This window comes from Danio aesculapii, chromosome 23 (assembly GCF_903798145.1).
Source record: "Danio aesculapii chromosome 23, fDanAes4.1, whole genome shotgun sequence".
In the NCBI taxonomy this organism is placed as follows: Eukaryota; Metazoa; Chordata; class Actinopteri; order Cypriniformes; family Danionidae; genus Danio; species Danio aesculapii.
The window spans coordinates 49,584,920-49,603,074 of NC_079457.1; the positions used below are offsets into that span (position 1 = coordinate 49,584,920).

The 18,155-nt window shown below is 40.8% G+C and overlaps 1 protein-coding gene across 1 annotated transcript in view; it reads right to left on the bottom strand.

Moving 5' to 3' along the window:
* Nucleotides 1-1,932: 1,932 nt before the first annotated feature.
* LOC130217268 (PDZ domain-containing protein 4) overlaps nt 1,933-18,155 on the bottom strand; it is a 41,156-nt gene continuing 24,933 nt past the window's right edge. Inside the window, exons 4-7 of the mRNA XM_056449343.1 lie at nt 13,540-13,638; nt 12,942-13,004; nt 11,743-11,844; nt 1,933-6,240 (exon numbers count right to left, since the gene is read on the bottom strand). Coding sequence (XP_056305318.1) covers nt 4,465-6,240; nt 11,743-11,844; nt 12,942-13,004; nt 13,540-13,638 — 2,040 coding nt within the window. The 3' untranslated portion in view covers nt 1,933-4,464. The remainder of the gene's footprint in view (nt 6,241-11,742; nt 11,845-12,941; nt 13,005-13,539; nt 13,639-18,155) is intronic.

Sequence of the window (18,155 nt, forward strand, 5' to 3'; positions counted from 1 at the left end):
TGGGAGCAAGGTTTTGTTCACTATCTTTGATCAGTTTTGATTAAATCCCATCAGATGAGTAAATCTTTAGGTCACTATAGCTGTGTTTCCAACCAAAAATGCGAACTAATATGTGCAAAACTGAATATGGCATAAAAGATGCGTGAATAAAGCAGCGTTTCCATCCTGCGAGTCAAAGCAAACTAAATCAGCACTTCCTGATTATTCCATGGTCTGTTGAAACTCTTGATTCTGATTGGCTTGAGCGTGTGTGTTACTTTAGTTGAATTGCACAGGTAGTTCCAGTCAGTGTTAATCACAGTTGGAAATACATGCACTTCTCCGATGAAGACTCCTAATTTATGCCACAAAACCAAGTTTTAAGAGTTTTTCAAGTGAGAATGTAGTCATTTTAAAGCCAAGTCAGCAGTTTATGTATAAGGACAGCGTGACTTTAAACATTCCCACTCTGAGCTTCAGGTGAAACGCTCTGCTAAACGGATCTTCGGCGAGTGAAGCTTTATATCGGCCTGACCATCTCAGGACCTGCCTCTGGAGCTCATCTCTTGCATAATGAAACTTTGGTGCATTTAGCGGTCAATATTTGGACTTTTGAAGCTATTATTTGTTCTCAGGTGTGTTTTTGGGCAGATTGCAGAGATGCGTTACATAACTTCTGTCTGTAAGTAATGTAACTGATATTACACTGATCCTGTGTGTTTGGCTGATTGAGAATGTTCTCTCACCTGTCCCCATAGGGTTTTTTTTTCCCTTTATGCATCTCTGAAATAGACTTTGGCTGCTTTCTCTCCAAAATGCGTCCTATGTGCCCTCTGCTGTTTAATAAGGTCCAGCTTTGTGAATGTTTTATTTCATGTGTATAGACTTGTATAGACTAATGTATTGTAACGTTATTCTACTTACAGCAGCGATCGCCGTCTTTCTGTTAATCAATTCCATGAGACCAGTTTGCCTAGCTTAATAATTTGATTCAAAAGAGGCATAATTACACGATTTCTTTACTTTATATTAACCTTATTGATTGTCTTCTGAATTCCCTGTATCTAGTATATTATGTGGAGCCTGCACTACATGTATATCATGACATGATTTTATCGATTGTTAAGGTGCATTTGACTGTACGGAGCAGGAAACATGACAGCATGAAGACCTCTTAATCATTTAATCACTGATATTAGCAAGTTATATGGAAGTGACTTAATTAAGTACACTTTTACTATGAGTGAGCAGGAGGCGACCAGACTAATTGGGTATGGTTAATCCTCTGACTAAATCCAGATTGTAGAGGTAGTGTCTGTTTGATAAAAATGCAATCCCGGGTCGTGGAACTCTAAGCATCGTTTGGTCCCTAATGAACATCCAATTAAGAGTATCAGACCCAGGAAAACATCTAACTTAAATCACAACTAATAATGTGATCAGCTCAAAACATAACATTGGAATAATCCAAACTGGAGTCAGACTGAACTCAAAATGAAACAGATTCTAATAAATAACACATTTCTTTTCAGAAGCGCTAGAAAAGGCCTTCATGCATTTAACCTTCCACCATTCATCAGATTCCACCGTTGAGCTGATAGAAGGAATCTTACACTGCAGCACATGTTCTGTTATTCTACACACTTATTTCTCTACATATTATCTCTGATATTATCTCAAACCACTAAAATGTCAATAAAAGTCTCTTTATTAAACTGTAGAGTTGAATATTCATCATCAGAAGTGGACAGAGCAGAGGTCAACATCCCATAATGCCGTTCACCACCACATATGAACACCTAAAATTCAGAAGCAGATGTTATTTACAGTGCAGTAGTTCTTTTATTTACATCTCAAGTGATTTTATTCTTCTTTGTTTGCTTAAAGGTGTGTTTTTGTGTGCAAATAATAATTGAAACTCAAACTCCAAGTTGCAAAAGTTTTATTGAAAATCATTGCCGTATCAGAAATTCCCTTATTTTAGAGCTTTAGGATGAGCAGTTGTGCAGGATATACAGCATTAATGTCCTGATAATGTTCAGTTTTACAACAGACACAGTAACGATTCACTCGACAGTTTCACACAACAGAACTGAAACATTTCCCAGACCAACATGCAGTTTACAATAATAAAGAAACGCTTTCAGATCAGATTATGCAAGCTGAATTATTATTTAAAGAGTGATAATGTCTTCTGTTTTTCTTTCCTTGAGCGTTAACAAATGTACCACAAAAAATACACAGTCAAATAATAGTTTTTGGAGCATGTCTGCGTCAGAAAACAGGCATTTCCATTGGCTGTGCCAATATTTGTGTGCTGAAATGTTTTTAATGTGCTTTTTGGCTTGTTTGTTCAATGACTCATGTGCTTCTACAGTGGAATCAACCCAGTGGTTAAAGTGAGGGCTTTATCTTTAGTCTTTCTGCTGCTGACTTCTTGATTTACCAGTGTAGACGGCCAGATTAAGTTATTAAGACCATAATAAGACATATTAATCCAAAACAACAGCAGCAGATTCTTAATCAGCCACCAGATCAACTTTCCTGAAAAAAGCTCAATGTTTTCTGCAACTGATATTAAAAGTAGTCGACTGTCAGATGATTAACTATAGTCAACATCAGTTTAAACAACAGAATTCGTGATTGCTCAGTGATTTTTTTTTTCCCTGATCATTAACATGTCTTTGATCAGAGGTGATCAAGTTTGGTCTTGGAGAGGAGCCGCAGTCCTGGAGAGTTTTACTCAGGCTGGCAATTACAGATCGAAAATCATCAAGTGAATCAGAATGATGTGTTAATTAAATTGAAATTGATTAATACAACTTAGTGAAGTTTTCAGTACTTGTTTAGTGTATTCTGACCTACATTGTCCTCTGATTAGCTATTTCAGAAGTTACTGTTGGTCAAACTATAGAAACTGTGTCTAATTTGACTATACTTGTAGGCTATATGTAGAAAGTCTTGTGAACTCTATCAGTGCTGTAAATCCTCCAGTTTCAGACTGATGAATGGTTTTTCTCATGTAGACTGATTGGCACGATTATGCACTCACAATGGTATGAACCATTATAGGGGTGGTTAAATGTATATTTATATTATTTATTATTTTCATTATTAATATTTTATTTACAGATCAGAGCTAAATATTTCTCACCATTTAAATGGGTTACCCTTATACACTACCGACAAATAATAACTGGACTTCTAGTTGATGATGTGTAAAAGTGTCAGAAGGTGGATTTCTCTGCTGAATCATCTGTTGATCTGCATCAATCATCACCAATACTGCAGAAGACCTACTGGAACCCACATAGAGACAAGATTCTCCCAGATATCAGTCAAGTTTGGTGAAGGAGTCATCATGGTTTGGGGTTCATTCAGTATGGGGGCGTGCGAACAGCCTGAGATATCAAGACATTTGTGCTGCACATTACATTACAAACCACAGGAGAGGGACAATTCTCCAGCAGGATAGCACTCCTTCTCATACTTCAGCCTCCACATCAAAGCTCCTGAAAGCAGAGAAGGTCAAGGCGCTCCAGGATTGGCCAGCCCAGTCACCAGACATGAACATTATTGAGCACGTCTGGGGTAAGATGAAGGAGGAGGCGTTGAAGATGAACACAAAGACTCTTGATGAACTCTGGGAGTCCTGCAAGAAGGCTTTCTTCACCATTCCAGATGACTTTATTAATCAGTGATTTGAGTCATGTCAGAGATGTATGGATGCAGTCCTCCAAGCTCATGATGGAGTCAGACACAATATTCATTCTGTTTCCACTGCAGCATGAGCACATATTCTATACTGGACATTATTGAAGGTTCAGTGAGCAGACTTTAGTCTAAGCAGAGTCAGACCTTACTGTCCTAATCAAATCATTAATAATCAAGTCATGATCAGATTTTATTGTGCTGAAATAAGCCTCATCTAGAGGCCTTTACCTTTCATATAAGACACTTCTGATACCAGATCATCAACTAGAAGTCCAGTTATTATTTGTGTTCCTTAAACTTGAATAGGCAACAATACTTTTGTCAGGTAGTGTAGATCTTGTTTGGCGTCCTTCAGAGGGGAGTAAGCATTCATTTAGGAATCAATCCCCCTGTAATTCACACACTGGTTTTACTCAATTATTTTGAGTGTCAAACTAAACCCTGCATCTCCAGGACCAAACTTGCTCACAGCTTTATTAAACTGAGAAGTCTTTATGAATGAATGTTTAACCTAGCTAGAAATGCTCAAGATCCTCAGCGCTGGATTGTAACAGTCTCGAGTGACTGAAATTTCAAGCATTAAAGCCATTTTTACAAACAGATTAGGAAAACAATTACATTCATTTGCCATTCTGCCTTTCTGCCTTGTGTTTGTCATGTTTATATCCACAATCAATGATTCTTCAGTATTCTTCCAGGCATCTCCTCAGACTAAGGTAAACTTTGTAATCCAATCATCTTCACTCCTATTAAATTGAGTCTGGTTGTGGATCAGACAGTGGTCACGGACAGCAAAGGGTTGTAGACTTTCTTCCCATCCACAGAACTGGATCCATGAGCCAGCAGCTCCTGAATGGTGATCCAGTTGTCCAGGATGCGTCGGCTGCGTTTCTTCATGCTCTTCTTCTGGCTCAGCTCCAGTATGGAAGCCTGTGGTCCGGAGTCTTGCTCCTTTTCTTTCTCCCTCAAGAAGTCCAGTCGACTCTGCATCATGAACTCGCGTCGTCTCCGATGTTCTCGGGCTCTCAGTAGCTGCTGCTTGCGCTCCTCTTTGCTCCAATATCGGCCCATTTTCATTTCACTCACCGCATCATCATCTGTGGTCATCCCGCTGCGCTCCTCACGAATCTTCATGGCGCGAGCCTTCAGCAAACGATCTCTTACAGGACGTTTAGCGACATACCTGGAACCATCGCTGCGTATCTTGACCTTCCACTCCATCCTAGGTGAAGATGAAGGTGGGATGTTCAAGGTAGTTGCAGTGGTGTCTTTATTAGTACAAGGCGTAGTGCTGGAGTGAGTAGGATCCTCTTCAATATTCCCATCGTTGAGAGTCACATCTCTCAGTTGCATGCAGCTTTGGTAGCGTTGAGGCAGTGTGGTGCTGCAGTGACGGCGGGACAGATATGGACTATTTTCAGCACTCCTTCCCCCTTTTACTACCCCACTAGCTCCATTTGTGTGGGATCCCCTTCGAGGTCCATCCAAACCCTTCCTACTGCTGCCGTTCCTAACCCTTGCTCCTGGATTTTTGACGTCCCCCAATTCCTCGCTCTTTTTCTTGGTGTCTGCAGAATTTGGAGTCCTATCCCTTGTTTTGTGACGTGGTGTCCGAGGTCGCATGGTTGCAGAGGCACTGGAGTCTCCAGCTGCGGACAGCGAAGGGTTTCGTTCACTAGCTAGAGGTGTGCTCCTACAGCTTTCCCCTCCAGTATTATATGCACTTGTGCTTTCCTTATCAGAACGCTCCCTTTCTGGAATCTCGTTGATATCCGAGAGGTCATGATGGATTGATTCTGCTCCTCCACATCTTGCCTTTGCTCCTTTTTCATCATCGTCCTCTTCATCGGCTGGCCAGACCTTTAAGCAGCGTTGGCGCAACTGCTGCATCTTTTGTGCGCGCAAGACATTGCGCCATTTAAACTCCAGATGACGTATTTCCTCATCAAGAAGAGCAATTTCGTGCTGCATCAAACTCTCGTTGCAATTCATGTCAACAGGAATGCTTCCCCCTGCAAAGTCACACTGGTTTCTTCCATCCAAATACAGAAGTGCATTTCCGTTCTTCTCGTAAAGGCACCGGATCTCCAGAAGCTCTCGGTAGCGCTCATATTCTTCTTCGGTTAACCCTGGCACTTTGCTTAATCCCAGTGATTCAGGAGCTCCATGCTCCACCCCATCTGGTCCCAGTAAAGAGTCATTACTGTAGTGGAACTCAAATCCATGCTGAGCCACTCTAAACTTGCGCAGACTGCCAGGCGTATTGGTGGCGTTGGTGGTGCATGCACTGGTGGCATCTTCAGCCAGCTCTGAGGACTCTTCACAGCGTGTGCTTTCATCTGTACGTCCCACACCGCTGTCCAGCTCCTGGCTGTTATTGAGGGCCGTGTGCCACAAATTCGGCCGATTAGCTCGAATCCCACTGATGTCACTCAGCAGGGAGCTGGCTTTGCTATGGTGATGTGGGCTGGGTAGGTTTGAGGCGTTCTCCAAGTCCTCCAGATCCAAGCCCATGCCCAATTCTAGATCCAGATCATCAGCCTCATTCTGTTTTAGTTGTAGAAGAAAGAAAAGAAAAGACATAAATGAGCAAACCATTGCAGAATCACAGTATTTTGCAGTTACAGTGTTTTGTAGGGACAGTTGTAGAATTATTCACCCTCCTGTATATTTTTGTCCCCATTTCTGTTTATCAGAGAGCAGATTTCTCCAACACATCTCTAATCATAACAGTGTTAATAACTCATCTCTAATAACTGATGTCTGTTCTCTTCATCATGATGACAGCACATAATATTAGACTAGATATTCTTCAAGACACTAGTATTCAGCTTAAAGTCACATTTAAAGGCTTCACTAGGGTAATTAGGGTAAAGTTAGGGTAATTAGGCAAGTCATTGTATAACAGTGGTTTGTTCTGGAGACAATCCAACACTAATATTGCTGAAGGGGGCTAATAATATTGAGCTTAAAATGGCTTTAAAACTATTAAAAACTGCTTTTATTCTAGCTGAAATAAAACAAATAAGACTTTCTCCAGAAGAACAGATTAGAGGAAATACTGAGAGAAATTTGTTGCTCTGCTAAACATCATTTGGGAAACAGATCAGCCACTTTTGACATTCATAAACAATCCTAAAGTCCTGGTGCTGCAGGTATGAGGAGGTTTGCTGAAGGTGTGGAGCTTTCGTGCAGTGAGAGGTTTGAGTCTTTAATAATCTACGTCAGTTTGTGTTCATTGAACGGTAAGAATGATTAATAAACGCATATAAAACATTCCCTTAAAAGTTCCGTCTCGCTTTCAGTTTCGGACTTTGACCCGTTTTGCACTCCAACTCAAGCGTACCGCGCCAAAGCCCAAGTGACACAATATTCAAGTGGCTCAATATGCCTGAGCCCGATTCAGAGCACTCAAACGATCCAGGAAACAGGCCTGTGCACGGTTCGGATAGCACAGTGTGAGTAGGCCCTTAGGTAAATACATCACTGTAATAATTGCCGGGTTGCACACAATTCATTCATTTTGTCCCAGCACAAAAATGGCCTGTAAACCCTATTGTTTTTATAACTTTGAACTTAAACATTTCAGTTGTCCCCAAAACAATTTAATAATTGTGTTTTCTCAACTCCTTTTCAATAAGTAGTTTGATCAAGCAGCAAATCTTAAAAGATTAGTTCACCCAACAATAAAAGTTGCATCAATTCAACCTCAAAGGCTGAGGCCAAATTAAGACTCAAAATCAGCCCAGAGTGGATGAAAATGACCCAACAGCACACAAGGGTTAAATACACATGTTGTAAAATAAAATATAACCACACTCATGCTAGGAACTGTGCGCAAAGGAACCAATTTCTGAATGATCAACAGCAAAGAGACATGAAGGACTTCAGAGGTCCTGTTGTGAACAGCAGAGGGCAGTGTGTATCTTACCAAGCTCAAGGTTTGCTACTTTGACTGACTTAAGGTGTTTCCCATCTGTTGTACTAGACAATCAAACATGAGCTTTCTCCAAATGAGCCACCTGTTATGGGGAATATACTGGCCCACGGGCTCACACACCATCTGGACCTTCCCTAAAACACACCATCACACACATACTTGTGTGCTACTGACCTCAAATCTTCAACACCACCGTTTCAGTTTCCAAATTTAACATCAGTGTTCCACTGTTGTTAGTTCTACATTTGGTTTAATTGTTTCCTGTTAGATGGGTCACTCGTTAGTTTGGGTACCAGTTCCCACTATTATCTTTTGGCTTATTACCTTGCCTATTCATTAGCATATTAGCTGTTTATTATTAAAGTATATTCTTTATAATCTTATTCTACACCCCTAATCCCACCCAATACCTAAACCCAACTACTAAGTCGAAGTCTTAGTTAAAGGGCACCTAGTTTACCCCTTTTTAAAGATGTCATATTAATATTCTGGTTCTTCTGAGTGTGCCAGTTTAGGTTCAGTTCAATACACACTTCAGATTTGTTCATTATAATGTGTTAAACAGTGTCATGTTGGGGGTACACACCTCGCTGTTTTAGGGGTGTGTTGCTTCACATGAAAATTAGTTTTAACTTCCTGCCCAACTTAACAAGGGGGCGGAGCCAAGAGCTCCCCAGCTTTGTGTATGGCAGACAGAGAGAAGCAACATGAGTGAGAGGACCAGCATTCAGCCGTACATGTAGGACTCAGACACAGACCAAGCAGAGAGTACTGTGAGGAATCGATATTCCTGATGTGTCAAAACCATTTGTGTGTTTGTATAGTTGTACAGCCGCTGTGTAACGATGCATGTGTCACCCGTATAGGGATGTGATGATTAACCGGTTTCACTATTAACCGTGCTTTAATCATAAAGTGACGCCAACTGTGTGCTAGTTTAAAGTTCAGAGCTTGTACACCGAGACTAATAAACACACACACTGGATTCACTTTGACTGAGGCTATAACTAAGGCAAGTTCGTTATTTCCAATGGAGGGACGCGCACGTGAGGCAACACGCTCACACTTTCCAGCTGCACCTAGTTGAGATGACAGGGAGCTTCTGTGACTGGGGAAATGCAAACGGCTGAAGTTTAAGGAAGACCCAATGAAAAGTGCACAGGTTTGCAAACCCACCTACAGTTACAAACAATGGCGGCGATGAGAGCGATCATGTGGTTAATGTTGACCCGCCAGCCGAGATCAGTCCAGTGTTTTGCAGTCGTTCTCAAAACCGCTCCGATTGGTCCACCGTTTTTATGTTGTTACATTGAGAAAAAAGCTCTGGGTGTGCTTATATCAGCCCAATATGACGCTCTATACACCATCCCTACACACATGTCTGTCCAAACAGCTGGAAAAGTAGATGTTTCATCATGGGTGCTCTTTAATGGTTTGTTAGTTTGAATTTGACCATAATATACAATGACAAGTGGCAAACTTCTGTATCAGACCTATTTCTGTATAAATATTGAATATGGGGTGGCGCAGTGGTTAGCACTGTGGCCTCACATCAAGAAGGTCTCTAGTTCGACCCTCAGCTGGGTCAGTTGGTGTTTCTGTGTGGAGTTTGCATGTTCTCCCCGTGTTGGTGTGGGTTTCCTCCGGGTGCTCCGGTTTCCCCCACAGTCCAAACACATGCACTATAGGGGAATGACTGAATATTGAATATAATTACAGACCTGTACATATCCAGATGTATCTCATTGCTCATTTAGTTGCTTTATTAAACATATTGAAACACATATTTGCGTCTGCATACTGCCGTCCACTGATGTGATTATTATATGCAAATGAGCCGTGTTTTCTGAGATCCTGATTTGCTTGCGCAGCTTCATGTCAAACAGCATCAAGCTAAATGAAGTTTCTAAAGGCCCTAGACGTCGCCGCACGTTGACTCGGTCTATTTGTATTCATGAACTAGTTCTTCCCTTGGGGGTGGGGGGGTGGGGGGTGGGGGGGGTTGCATTATGTTTTATTTAAATATTTGCCAGTGGGATACGGACTGTTGCTATGGCGTCCACATGGGCTAAAGATGATGAATTGGGCTGTTAAAGCATGCTGGCAGCCCATGGGGTTTGTCCCCAATCAATGAAGACTCACACTGGAAGACAATGATCTGCATTTAATCCTAATTTAAACAAACTCTCTCTCCAGCTCTCTGTAGTGTGTTGTAGCTTCATCAAACTGAAGAACTCTGCATGATGTACTGTATCCTGCTCAAGATGACCTTCAGGTTCAGGATGATGGGTGGAACTGTGTCTTTACTGTATTACCTGCACATTACAGAGTTAAACAGTGGGCGGTGTGGTGGCTCAGTGGTCAGCACTGTGGCCTCACAGCAAGAAGGTTGCTGGTTCAAGTCCCGCCTGGATCAGTTGGTGTTTCTGTGTGGAGTTTGCATGTTCTCCCCGTGTTGGTGTGGGTTTCCTCCGGGGTGCTCCGGTTTCCCCCACAGTCCAAACACATGCGCTATAGGGCAATTGATCAACTAAACTGGCCGTAGTGTATGAGTGTATGTGTGAGTGAGTGTGTATGGGTGTTTCCCAGTGATGGGTTGCAACTGGAAGGGCATCCACTGTGTAAAACTTAAGCTGGATAAGTTGGCAGTTCATTCCACTGTGGCGACCCCTGATAAATAAGAGACTAAGCTGAAGGAAAGTGAATGAATTTCTATTTATAAAGCACTTTTCCTAAATAAAGTGCTTCACAATCATATACTAACATTAGTAACAGTAGCTACTATTTCATTCTGAACACAGCCGGTGTCTCTGATAGCCATGGGAATGAAAGGGATGAATTGTGGAGCGTGTGTGTGTGTTATAGGATGGCCTAAAGTGTGTGTCGCTCTAAAACATGACCTTGAGTCCAACAAAAGACTGCAGAGCCGGCTCCGTGTCCTCATTTCTCCTTGCTTTTCTCTCTCTCTCTCTCTCTCTCTCTCTCTCTCTCTCTCTCGTCTGGGTTTTGTCCTTCTCTGACCTCTCCTGTCTGCTTTGGTTTGTAAACAGAGGACAGAATAAAGCCGTGTGTTCACCTGTGCTCTCCTACACATTTGTCTGCTGCCGCTTGAATGAGCAGACTATTATAATAATGTCTGAATGTGTTGCTTTACCAGCTTTAGTAATCATTTATCATTTTCCAGACTGCAGCTTTTCCAGCAGTGGTGGTGTTTCACTAATAAATCCACAATAGTGCTATTTCAATGTGGAATCCAGATTATTGCTTGTTTTAAGGGAGAAATTCACCTAATTTTGGCATTTTATTTCTTAAATCAAGTCATTATGCTTTGCTTTTCTAGAAAATGCTTCTTGATTTAACACTGTTTTAGATATTGGGGTTAGAAACGAGACTAAAACTCTAATAAGACAAGCATGTTTGCAGTGAAATGCTCAACCTTTGTGTACTGTTAGTCAGACTGACTCTCCTTTGGTGATGTTGGGGCTGTTTTTCCCCCATTGACTTCCTTTATAATCATATGTATTGACTGTAAAGTCATGACAGCAGATAATCATGCATTCTGAAGTGTTGCTGGTTTTCCCTGTTGGGATTAAGAGGTAACATTCACCGTTTTTACTGTTGATCATCAGGTGTCAGCATTAGCCCTTTAGATAGGCCTGTGCACAACAGTTTATTATCATTTATATGGAGTAAAACAGCAGATTATACAGTAGTGTGTGTGCAGATATACACTTACTGTGTTTGCTAATGCATGATTATCTGCTGTCACGGCTTTACAGTCAATAAATGTGATTATAATGGAAGTCAATGGGGCAAAAACAGACACCAACATCACCAAAGGAGAGTCACTCTGAACACAGTGTGTTGATGAGTTTATAAAGGGTTTTCAAAGCATTTCTCCAAAATATGCATCAAAATCAGATTCATCAGCTAAAATCATCACATCTGCTGAAACACAGAGAGAGATGAGGTCAAATGAAGACTCAAAATCAGCCCAGAGTGGATGAAATTGACCCAACAGCACACAAGGGGTAATGGATGATCTGTAGTGTGCTTGTTTTAAGGGAGAAAGTCCTTTTCTGTGTTGCCTGTTATAAAATGACGTTCACCTCGATGTCTGGTCGTGCCAGGAGCAGAGAGATATTGGTGCTGTCCTCTCTGGTCAAGATGGCCACGGCTTCCTCTCGGTTCTGGACGTCCACCCCATTAATCTGCACACAAGCACACATTAACATCAGATTAGGTCTTGTTTAAGGTTTAACTGTACATTGCATATGGTGTGTCCCAAATCACACACTTGTGCATTAATTTTTGCCATGTTTTAGTAAAAATAGAGTAACACTGCATGCCGATTGGTACACTATACACTTGTGCACTGTGTACAGCACAGTATTTGAAGTTAGCTCTGTTCCAAAGGGAACACTAATGTTTTTATTTACCAAAAAACTAAAGATCACCGTCCAAAACTCGCACACCCAAATTAATACGACAGGGAAAAATATGAAATTACATTGTATTAAAGAGAGACAAATCAAGATAAATATATATAAATACACCACTGGTCAAAATCTGGGGTCCGTTTTTTTATTATTATTAATTTTATTTAATCATTTAAATAAAATTATTCTGTACACCAAGGTGGCATTTATTAAATGTAAAAAAATGTTAAATCATTAAATACTTATTTATTAAATATTTGTTTATTACTTATTGTATGAAGTTTCAAATTAAATTATTACTCCAGTCATTATTGCTTTTATTACTATTACATTAATAATAATAATAATAATAATAATAATAATACATCATATTAGAGTGATTTCTAAAGGATCATGTGACTCTGAAGACTGGAGTAATGAAGCTGAAAAATCATCTTTAAAACCACTGGAATAAATGAGTAAATTAAATTATAATCTACTGTTGAACAGTTATTTAATGGATCAGTGATTTCTCTGTCGTCTCCTCATACTTCAGTTTCTCATCAAATCTTCTGAATAATCAAATACTCTCTAGTGTCTGACATGCCCCACCCCCTTCTTCTCATTGGCTGTTCATGTGTTGTGCTAGAGCTCAACCACTCTCACTGGCAGAGCTGTGAGAAAACACACGCTATTGGCTGATTTATAGAAGGGGAGGAGCTACTGTATTCCCCGCCTTCTCATCAAGTTTCAGTTGGGATTATGTCAAACATCCAATAACAAAAGTGCACATTTCAGAGCGCTTCACTGGAGCTTTAATATCAGTGTAGATCCTGGAAGCTGATCATGATTGAACTCTTGTGTTAGTCTTGTGTTAGTCTTGTTTTTACCTGCAGGATTCGGTCTCCCTCTCGGATTCGGCCGTCTTTAGCTGCGATACTGTTCGGGTTGACCTGAAATGATGCAAATTAGGATTTCTATGATCTTAAAAGTGATGAATGTGCTGTGATTGTAATGTTTAAGCGGGGTTATCAGATGAGATGAAGCAGTGTGATTTAGAAGTGTGATGTATGTAATGTTCACAGTCCTCCCTCAGCCTTCATTCATAATTCATCAGTAGACCCACACACTCATCTGCTAATCTATTTACTTCAGTACATGTGTCTACATATATATTTAATTATTGACTAATATGCAAAGGTTTACATGACTCATGTACAGCACAGTGTGTACAGTAATATGTTCAGTCTTTTAGTAGAGATAGTATTATATGAGAGACTTGCTTTGTTTACCAAACAAGTGGATCTATTGGATTTGCATTGAAAACTTTAAATAAATAGAAGGTAAACGTATTATTATTATTATTTTACTTTTATTTTTATTTACTAAACTCTCAAAATCATTCTGCATTAATCTTGGACAAAGTTTTGATCATAAATAGCAAATAGTACAATATAAAACTGTAAAAATAAATAAAGGTTTCCTCACCTCCCCCACGTAGATGCCCAGATCCTCTTCATCATCGGTCCGATAACACACCGTCAGGCCCAGCTTATCCTGCTGACATGATTTATACAGTTCCACCTCCTGGAGGAGAGAGATGCACGCACGCACGCACGCACACACAGATAAGAGGATGCTCCGGCCCAAAGGAACCCTGGATCCCACTTTATATTAAGTGGCCTTAATAACTATGTAGTTACATTTAAATTAACCTGTTGGTACAGTGCACCTCTTATGCACATACAGGTTTTTACATTGTAGAAAAAATAAAAAAATAAAGTAACTGCATTTGTAATTCATTTCTGGTGTTACGTTTGTAATAACACATCCACTACACCTTAATCCATCCTTAAACTCAGGCTGCACAGTACTGGAGAAATGACATGCCATATTGCTGTTGAGTATTGAGATAACAATTGCCCTAGAAAGATGCTGCTTTTATTAGCCAAATTATCTCTTGTACATTATATTGATCTAGACAGAGAGCTAATGTGTAAAATACATGTCATGTATCACACACACTCGCATATATATCAACAGGGTGGCACCTTTTCAAAAGGTACATTTTTGTACCACAGGTGGACATTAGCACCTTTAGGGTTCACTTTGGTACCTTCAAGGAGCACTGTTGTACTTTTAAGGCACTATGAGGTACACATTTGTACTTTTTGGGTCTTTGAGGACCTTTTAGGATCAAAAGGGTACAACCCAAGGTGACAGCCCGTGTACCTTTATTTCTGAGAGTGCACATCTTACTATACATATATTCTTCTTCTTTGGCTCTCGGCGAAGGCGGTCGCACTTTTTCCCTCTCCGTCCCATATCTCTCCTCGCTAGCTCCTCTTGTCTTTGTCTTATTCTATCTCTGAGACTCTCCGTGCCCTGCTATCCAAACAAGTAAGGAATTATGGATTTGATCAACTGGTCTCTGAATGCGATTGACACCATCTTCTCGACGAGAAGTTTGGGCTCGGGAGAGCCCACATGTCCTGCGGGGACGTTTGCAGCTGGATACGTGATGGACGGGTGGGAGAAGTGGCGCGTCCTGTGCCTGGCTGCTCTGTCTCTGGAGGATATTGAAGACATTTACCTATTCGGAACTTTGATAACAGGGTTTCTGCTGATGGGCTTATGCGGGGCCCTGGCGTATCGACGAATGATGAAAGCGGTCAGTGCTGCTCAAAACCCCACCAGGCTGGCCGGCTTGATTGAAGCGCTGATGGGCAGGCTTGCTAATAATCAGACTGCAATATTAGATCGCAAACTGGAAAACATCGGGGTGAAGTTAGCAGCTTTGCAACAAAATTTGGCCAGATCTGGAGACATGTGATGGACATTAAATATCTGTGAAATTGGCAGGTATTGACCTAAAGTTGAAGTATCTTTCCACTCTTTCGGCTTCCCTGTGTTTTCTTTTCTCCTGCCAGACGGCCTCGGCTGGAGGAAAACAACTTCTCCCGGATAGCAAGATAAGGAGACGCTCTGAAATTCCTGCTCCCCGTCAAGGACACCTGTTGGACTATACAGGCTTACGCACACACACACACAGATACATAGCACGACACTTCCTGGCCCCAATCCAACGCCTTCGTATGCTTTCACCCACTGGAGGGGGTGAGCAGGTCTGCGACCAGCGCCTCCATGGCTGCAGGACCTGATGGCTGCCCGCCCTTACCGGACTATTTCCACACCCCCTGTTCCCATCCCCTGTGGCAATGTTATGTCTTGTCGGTGTGTTTTTGTGCTAGATTGCTGGGGCTTTTTCTTATCCCTGATCTCACGGTGCTCTAACTTAAGAGCAAGGTGAGAGGGACTTTTTTTTTGCCTCTTTTTCCTGACTATTTTATTTCCTGTTCCACCTCCCGTGACCTGTCTTCCCTGGAGTTGTGATGTCTGTGCACGATCGGGGGGTTCCATTTACCTGCATTTCGTTGCCTTGTACTTGTACATGTGTGATGACAATAAATTGAATCTAATCTAATCTAATCTAATATTGCATATACTATCATCACGATAACAATAATTTTGCAATATATTGTGCTTTAAACTTAACCTCATCACCAAACAGGTGCCTAACCTTACCCCTAGCCCACCTCAGTAGCATCATAACTGTTGTGCAGTACAATATGAACACAGTCAGTACCTTTTTTTGATAGTAAGTGTCTAAGTAAGTCATTTTTCGATACCTGGTAGTTAAACGGATAGATGAACATTCTGTCATTCACTCACCCTGCACTTATGAGAACATATCAGAACATATATAAGGGGCCGTTCTGTTATTCAGAGCATATATAAGGGGCCGTTCTGTTATTCAGAACATATTTAAGGGGCCGTTCTGTTATTCAGAACATATATAAGGGGCCGTTCTGTTATTCAGAGCATATATAAGGGGCCGTTCTGTTATTCAGAACATATATAAGGGGCCGTTCTGTTATTCAGAACATATATAAGGGGCCGTTCTGTTATTCAGAACATATATAAGGGGCCGTTCTGTTATTCAGAACATATATAAGGGGCCGTTCTGTTATTCAGAACATATATAAGGGGCCGTTCTGTTATTCAGAACATATATAAGGGGCCGTTCTGTTATTCAGAACATATATAAGGGGCCGTTCTGTTATTCAGAACATATATAAGGGGCCGTTCTGTTATTCAGAACATATATAAGGGGCCGTTCTGTTATTCATAACATATATAAGGGGCGGTTCTGTTATTCAGAACATATATAAGGGGCGGTTCTGTTATTCAGAACATATATAAGGGGCCGTTCTTATTCAGGGCCGTTCTGTTATTCAGAACATATATAAGGGGCGGTTCTGTTATTCAGAACATATATAAGGGGCGGTTCTGTTATTCAGAACATATATAAGGGGCCATTCTGTTATTCAGAACATATATAAGGGGCGGTTCTGTTATTCAGAACATATATAAGGGGCCGTTCTGTTATTCAGAGCATATATAAGGGGCCGTTCTGTTATTCAGAGCGTATATAAGGGGCCGTTCTGTTATTCAGAACATATATAATGGGCCGTTCTGTTATTCAGAACATATATAAGGGGCCGTTCTGTTATTCAGAACATATATAAGGGGCCGTTCTGTTATTCAGAACATATATAAGGGGCCGTTCTGTTATTCAGAACATATATAAGGGGCCGTTCTGTTATTCAGAACATATATAAGGGGCCGTTCTTATTCAGGGCCGTTCTGTTATTCAGAACATATATAAGGGGCGGTTCTGTTATTCAGAACATATATAAGGGGCCGTTCTGTTATTCAGAACATATATAAGGGGCCGTTCTGTTATTCAGAACATATATAAGGGGTGGTTCTGTTATTCAGAACATATATAAGGGGCTGTTCTGTTATTCAGAACATATATAAGGGGTCGTTCTGTTATTCAGAACATATATAAGGGGCGGTTCTGTTATTCAGAACATATATAAGGGGTCGTTCTGTTATTCAGAACATATATAAGGGGTCGTTCTGTTATTCAGAACATATATAAGGGGCCGTTCTTATTCAGGGCCGTTCTGTTATTCAGAACATATATAAGGGGCGGTTCTGTTATTCAGAACATATATAAGGGGCGGTTCTGTTATTCAGAACATATATAAGGGGCCATTCTGTTATTCAGAACATATATAAGGGGCGGTTCTGTTATTCAGAACATATATAAGGGGCCGTTCTGTTATTCAGAGCATATATAAGGGGCCGTTCTGTTATTCAGAGCGTATATAAGGGGCCGTTCTGTTATTCAGAACATATATAATGGGCCGTTCTGTTATTCAGAACATATATAAGGGGCCGTTCTGTTATTCAGAACATATATAAGGGGCCGTTCTGTTATTCAGAACATATATAAGGGGCCGTTCTGTTATTCAGAACATATATAAGGGGCCGTTCTGTTATTCAGAACATATATAAGGGGCCGTTCTTATTCAGGGCCGTTCTGTTATTCAGAACATATATAAGGGGCGGTTCTGTTATTCAGAACATATATAAGGGGCCGTTCTGTTATTCAGAACATATATAAGGGGCCGTTCTGTTATTCAGAACATATATAAGGGGTGGTTCTGTTATTCAGAACATATATAAGGGGCTGTTCTGTTATTCAGAACATATATAAGGGGTCGTTCTGTTATTCAGAACATATATAAGGGGCGGTTCTGTTATTCAGAACATATATAAGGGGTCGTTCTGTTATTCAGAACATATATAAGGGGTCGTTCTGTTATTCAGAACATATATAAGGGGCCGTTCTGTTATTCAGAACATATATAAGGGGCAGTTCTGTTATTCAGAACATATATAAGGGGCCGTTCTGTTATTCAGAACATATATAAGGGGTGGTTCTGTTATTCAGAACATATATAAGGGGCAGTTCTGTTATTCAGAACATATATAAGGGGCAGTTCTGTTATTCAGAACATATATAAGGGGCCGTTCTGTTATTCAGAACATATATAAGGGGCCGTTCTGTTATTCAGAACATATATAAGGGGCTGTTCTGTTATTCAGAACATATATAAGGGGCCGTTCTGTTATTCAGAACATATATAAGGGGCAGTTCTGTTATTGAGAGCATATATAAGGGGCCGTTC